The 6,759-nt window shown below is 31.9% G+C and overlaps 1 protein-coding gene across 3 annotated transcripts; it reads left to right on the forward strand.

Moving 5' to 3' along the window:
- The first annotated feature begins 848 nt into the window (after nt 1–848).
- Nucleotides 849–4,766, forward strand: LOC120075069 (synaptotagmin-3-like). 3 transcript variants are annotated; one of them, XM_039028227.1, is made up of 12 exons: nt 849–1,304; nt 1,580–1,678; nt 1,775–1,825; nt 1,910–2,033; nt 2,440–2,558; nt 2,651–2,752; nt 2,876–2,950; nt 3,062–3,138; nt 3,301–3,550; nt 3,664–4,035; nt 4,169–4,300; nt 4,384–4,766. In XM_039028227.1, the coding sequence occupies exons 1-12, from the start codon at nt 1,194–1,196 to the stop codon at nt 4,510–4,512; spliced, it is 1,641 nt and encodes a 546-aa protein (XP_038884155.1). In that variant the 5' UTR covers nt 849–1,193; the 3' UTR covers nt 4,513–4,766. The 3 variants fall into 3 exon arrangements, with proteins under 3 accessions (XP_038884155.1, XP_038884156.1, XP_038884157.1); XM_039028228.1 differs by having other exon boundaries at nt 1,245–1,304; nt 1,580–1,650; XM_039028229.1 differs by lacking the exons at nt 849–1,304; nt 1,580–1,678; nt 1,775–1,825 and having other exon boundaries at nt 2,868–2,950.
- Nucleotides 4,767–6,759: the final 1,993 nt, after the last annotated feature.

Genomic DNA, 6,759 nt, shown 5'->3' on the forward strand with positions numbered 1-6,759 from the left:
TACGTTAAACACAAAATTCAAAAATTAAAGACCATCATTTTTAAACTTTAAGATTCTATTACACAAATTTGTAATTTAATAGTAATAATATAAAAAATAAAATAGGTTATGTACGTACATGTTTATTTTTTAGGACTATAAACATGGAATTAAATTTTTATTGAGAAAGAATAACAAAATGTGACTAATATAAATATAATTTTTAACTTACTTAAAAAGTATATAATGTTTGTTTATTAATTTAAATAATTTATCTTTATAATATTTTTATGAAACATTCATCAATATATGATTTATCCTTATTTTTATTGACATTGTTGTCTAGATATACATTTTTAACATTAGTTATAAAGGATTTTTGTTTTTGGTTTTTTTTTTTAAAAAAAAACCCTCTTACATTTCTTTTTAAAAGTAGAAAAATGAGATAAAATAAAGACAAAAAATTTTAAATAAGAAAAATACTAAAAATATTTATAAATAATAGCAAAATATCACCGTTTATTTAAGATAGACTACATAACTATCAGATAAACTTAGATAAGAATCTATTATGTCTACCACAAATAGAAAGTGAGATTTTACCCTAAATATAAATATTTTAATTTATTTTTCTATATTTTAAAAAAAAGAGATAAAATAAAATAACCGCCATTTTCTCCCAGCTGTTGGGGTGATTTGTCATGTTTATCTGGACTATTAAGCCCTTAACCCAAATGAGAAAAAAGACCGGCCAATTGTCATAGATAAGAACGAAGGGTGGGGGGGCTTTATCGTCATATCACTTCTCAGGAACGTTAGGACAAGGTGAGAAGAATTGGTATAGATTTTTGAAGCAAAATTCATTTTCAAGCTAACGTGTCTCTCTGTCTCTGCGTTGTGTTGGCGGTTTCGTGAGGGACATTTCCGCGTTACAATCTCAAATTTAGTTTTCTATTAATTCTTCAATTCAAACTTCTTCTTCTGCTGTTGCTTTGTTCGATTCGTTATTTTCCTTTTTTCACTACTTTGAATTTCTCGCCCAATCTCTGTTTTGTCTTCTTCGAAATTCGCCTTTTTTTTCGTCTTTTTTCTCTCATTTTCCTGCCATTTGGCCAAAAACAACCGAAGGGTCTTCACACTTTTCTCCTTCTCAACTCTTTTTGTTCTCTGTTTCAAGTTTCATGTATGGTGGTTGATTCAGAGTGGTGTGGGAGATGGGTTTTTTCAGCACTTTATTGGGAATTATTGGGTTTGGAATTGGAATTCCTCTTGGATTGGTTGTGGGGTTCTTCTTGTTCATCTATTCAAAGCCTGATGAAGTCAAGGTATAACCCAGATGGATTCTTTGCTTATTACCCACTTCTGATTTGCATACTCATTGTTTAATTCTCCCCTTTTTTTTACTTGCAATTTGGTGGTGCACTCAATGTGTTTGTTAATATGTTTCTTTGGCAACGTTTTTGAGGTTTTCAGTTTCAAGTTTTTTTTACTCGATTCCAATCGAGAATATTCTGACGTTTTGGGGTTGAGAATGTGAGAATGCTCTGTTTTTGATGTGTCATCAATGAATATTTTATACCCTTTTGTTTCTCCAATGCAGGATCCGATGATAAGGCCAATCTACGAATTAGATTCAGATGCTTTGGAAGAACTCATTCCTGAAATTCCACTGTGGGTTAAGCACCCTGATTTTGATCGGGTTGGAAAATTGTGGTGGTGTTTGTTTGTTTGTTGTTTCTGTCTTTCCTGTTTCTTGATTTCTAACACTGTCTGATAGTTTGCATAAATTACACAGGTAGACTGGTTGAACAAGTTTCTTGCAGCCATGTGGCCTTATCTTGATAAGGTGATTTCACATTTTACAATCACGTCCCCTTTTATGTTTTGCTCGTGTTTGTTAAACTTTGACATCAATTTCTTGAATGTACAGGCTATTTGTTGTCGAATAAGAGGAATGGCTAAACCAATGTTCGCTGTGTATATTGGCAAGTTTCAAATTCAATCTATTGAGTTTGAGAATTTAAGTCTCGGAACTCTTCCTCCCAAGCTTTATGGTTAGCCTAATCCGAATAAGCATCTTTATATCATGTTATATACGAACATTTCTATCTTTGGTGGAGTTTGTAGAATATATATATTATAGATAGCGTATGGTTCGATAGCGTTAAATCACTGAGTTTATTCTCTATGAATGGTTTTACTTCTTACACTAATTCATTCACATAATTAATATGATGAGAAATGGATGTCTTCATGGCTGAGATTCTAGCCATCATTTTACAGTATGCTTGGTGGAATGATGTTAACTAAGGTTAGGATATAAGAATTTTGAAAGAAAATTAATTCTCAAGGAGAGATAGCTGAGACTTGCATGTACTTCTGGCTGCTTAATTAAGGCACTCAAGTTCAACGAGTCGAAATATGTTTTGAATGATGAGTTGAAACTGTCTAATGTTGTAGGTATCAAAGTGCATGAGACCAATGAGAATGAAATAGTCATGGAAACTGCAATCAGATGGGCAGGGAACCCCAATATAGTATTGATGTTGAGACTCTTTTCATTACAAATAAGAATTCAGGTCAGAAGATCCAACAGAAAAAAATTGTATAAGAGGAATATTTATCCTTTTCCCCCTCTCCAAAAGGATTTGACAATCAATCTTCTTCTCAGTTAGTAGACCTGCAAATTTTCGTGGCACCACGGGTAGCCTTGAAGCCTCTAGTGCCTGCTTTTCCTTGTTTTTCCAAGATTGTTGTGTCTTTATTGGAGAAGGTATAATTATAAGGGCATATTATAAAACAGTATCTGTTAATTGATTGAGCTAGATTTAAGCTAAGTTCATACGTATATAATAGTTTTGTTTTGCTTTTTGTTTTTTGGGTTACATATCTCCAGCCACATGTAGATTTTGGCATGAAAATACAAGGAGGCGATATCATGTCCATACCCGGCCTCTCTCAATTTGTTCAGGTGCTGCACTGGACTACTGGTATATAATCATTTGTGAACTACTTTGCTTGGTCAATGAATGTTTACTTTGCATGGATGCATTTTTGAATCAGCTAACTCTTGCAACTGTAGGAGATTATCAGAAAACAAGTTTCAAATCTCTATCTTTGGCCCCATGTTTTTGAGATACCGATTCTTGATGCATCAGTGTAAGTTTCGATGAGATCGTATAGCCGATATTAGTCTTTGTTTATTGATTTCATTCAGTGTGTTGTATTCCAAAATATCAACAAACGGAGGCATCCTTGTAAGGTCATACAAGTTGGTCCTTATATGATTTACTTACCTAATAACCTCAATTTTTTGTGTAGAGCGGCAACGAAAAAGCCAGTGGGAATACTACACGTGAACGTCGTCAAGGCTTTAAAGCTTTCGAAGATGGACATATTGGGGACGTCAGATCCATATGTTAAACTCAGCATAAGTGGAGAGCGGCTACCGTCTAAGAAAACCACCATTAAGATGAATAACTTAAATCCAATTTGGAACGAGAAGTTTAAGCTTATTGTGAAGGATCCAGAATCTCAAGTTCTTCAGTTGCAAGTCTATGATTGGGACAAGGTTCTTCCCTTCCTCTACAATGCCATTGAGTTCCTGAAAGATGAATTAAATGTCCATAGGATACGCAAGAAACGTGTTAAGTTTCTCTTCTGAGAAATTTTTTTCCATTACAGGTTGGCGGACATGACAGGTTAGGAATGCAGTTAGTCCCCTTGAAAGTACTTACGCCCTATGAGAAGAAGGAACTAACGCTCGACTTACTGAAGAACACAAACATAAACGATCATCAAAACAAGAAACCGAGAGGACAACTTGTGGTCGAGTTGAAGTTTACGCCTTTCAGGGAAGAAAGCAGCAAGTTTAGTAGTCGATTAGATGGATGTCGGAGTATGGTAAGTCAAGACGAAAGAGATTTACATGATGATGTTGTAGGTGGAGCGGGGTTGTTATCGGTTAAAATCCAAGGAGCTACAAGTGTGGAGGGGAAACGGCATAGTAATCCTTATGCAGTAATGCACTTTAGAGGAGAAAAGAAGAAAACAAAGGTAAATCTCTTTTAACTCACAAGACTCCTTACTCTAGCTTTTCATATGCCAGACATAGTAATTGACAGCTAGTTAAAGATGTACTCGTTGTCGTCATCGTCTTCCTCTTATATTGGAACTATACTTTTCCTAGATGGTGAAGAAATGTCGTGACCCGGTTTGGAATGAAGATTTCCAGTTCATGCTTGAAGAGCCTCCATTAGAAGAGAAGATCCATATTGAGGTTAGGAGTAGGAGGAGCAGCATTTTCAGTTTCCTCTCAAAGGTAACATCACATCATATCACAAATTTGTTCCCTTCTTGCTTATGAATCGAATCGAAATTGTTCCAAAATGATCTTTTTCACAGGAATCATTGGGACATGTAGAGATTAATCTCGTCGATGTCGTGCACAATGGACGCATCAACACGAAGTATCATCTAATCAATTCGAGATATGGAATGATACATGTCGAGATACAGTGGACAGTGGCTTGATGGAAACAAAATGAATATTCATTCAATAGCTCCCCTGAGTTCCTCACTTGACTTGTTTTATATGTCTCTCCCAGTGGGGTTATGTGTGGACAAAACCAGAAAATGATGTCTGTTTCAATTCAAGCCACTATTCTCATTGTTCACATATAGAGGCTGTATTTAAAGCCATCACTGTCACAAATATGAAAATCCATGTAAGTTGGTTATTCTTGTTGATCATTATTGTCAAAGGTTCAAACCATCCTTTCAACTAATTTACTTTTGAAACATTCCAAATCTTGAAACCTTAACACGTGACTTTTTCCTTCTTTTAACTGTAAGAAGTTAATGATAAAAATTTGAAAAAATGAGAACTAACATCAACTTCGAAGTCAGAGGTTCGATCTTTCAAATTACACATTGTCAAAAAAAGAGAACAAAATTAATTTATAGTCTAGTTTCTATTTGGTGATTTCAAAATTTTACATATTTATTCTTTTAAGTTTTGAGTTTGATTTCAATTTAGTTTCTATGTTTCAAAATGTTATAATTTTACTCTTGAGATTTGAATTTTGTTTCAATTTGGTCTATAGGTTTCAAAATTTACACTTTCAACTTCGATTTTTCATTAAATACTCAATTTTCGTCTATGTTAACGTTTATTAATTAATTTAAAAGAATTAAAATTAATTATGTTTCACTTTTTTTCATCACTATCAAAATTAAATTTAAAATTTTACTTCATAATTATTTTAAATTAATTAACAAACATCAACCCTAGTGATTAAAAGTGAGTATTAAATGAAAAATCATGGTTAAAAGTGTGAATCTAAATATCTAGGACCAAACTGAGACAAAACTCAAATCTTGATGGTAAAAGTATAATATTCTCTTAATATATATATATATATAACATTTTGAAATCTAGGGATTGAATTGAAACTAAACTCAAAACTTAATACTAAATGTGTAATATTTTGAAATCTAACGACTAAATGGAGACTAAACTCAAAACTTGAGGATAAAAAAAAAAAAAAAAAAAAAAAATCTTATCTAAAAATAAATAAGAAGAAATTTGGGGAAAGAAGAGATTAATCACATTGGAAGTATGGGCCAACCCAACCCAATGAAAAAGCCCACTGGCCTCTACACTGAAATAGAATTCACTTGGTAGTGTATGGGCCAGCCCAAACATAATATTCCAATAAAAGATAGCCCAATTGCCTCCATTCTTAAATCACAAATTTGGTTATAGTTAGAATTTAGGGTTCTTTGGACAAATGACCAAAACATAATAGACTTTTTAAAAATGACCAACAGACTTTTTCTTTGAATAAATGGCCAAATCATTGTTTTAAAAATTTCAATAGGATTTATCAAATATAAAAAATACACTTGACAAAATATCTAACTAAAATACTAAAAAATTTAAAATTCAAATAAAAATAAATTAATCCCTCAAATCAAGGAAGACTAGTGATTTGTTTTAGTGAACAATATTTGAAAACAAATCCTAGAAACGACTTCTAAAATCAAGCAAAAAAAAATAGTTAGTAACAATAGATTAAAAAAAGTATCACCTAACATAAATTTGTAGATAAAAATTCCAAAAATTGTGAAAAGTATATATATCTAATTTTGGATGAAGTATATATATATATATATCAAATAAGATCTAATTTGGGATTTTCCATTATTAACCATATAAATACATTTTCTCTACAAACATATTTTGTGTTTTCTATTATATCCATAGCATCACCATGTATATCTCCAATTTGCAAAAAAAAAAAAAAAACTGAAATTTTGCTACACAAATACCTTGTACTAAAACTAACTAAAACTTTTATTAGACTTTTAACAAAGAAAAATACCTAAGACAATTTAAAATTTTATACCTAAGACAATTTAAAATTTTTATTAGACTTTTAACCACAAAAAATACCTAAGACCTAAGACAATTGAAAATCTTGAAGGGTTAAACATTGTAACAACTAAAAAAATACCTTCTAATAGCTAAAAAATAGCTAACCAAATGATCTAAATATGTACCTTACTAGATTGTATTATGCAAATACCTTGTATTAAAAACAATAAAATCCAACTTGAACTAGTACAAGGCATAGTTGAGGTCATTGAAGCACTAAACCTAATGACAACAAACTTGAAGAATTTGATGGTCTCGAATGTGAAAATACATGGATCCGATCATGATGGAGAAAGTGAAGGAAATACATTTGAATTATTCAAGGTAGATTTATTAAATAC

The sequence above is a fragment of the Benincasa hispida genome, chromosome 4 (genome assembly GCF_009727055.1).
Source record: "Benincasa hispida cultivar B227 chromosome 4, ASM972705v1, whole genome shotgun sequence".
Lineage (NCBI taxonomy): Eukaryota > Viridiplantae > Streptophyta > Magnoliopsida > Cucurbitales > Cucurbitaceae > Benincasa > Benincasa hispida.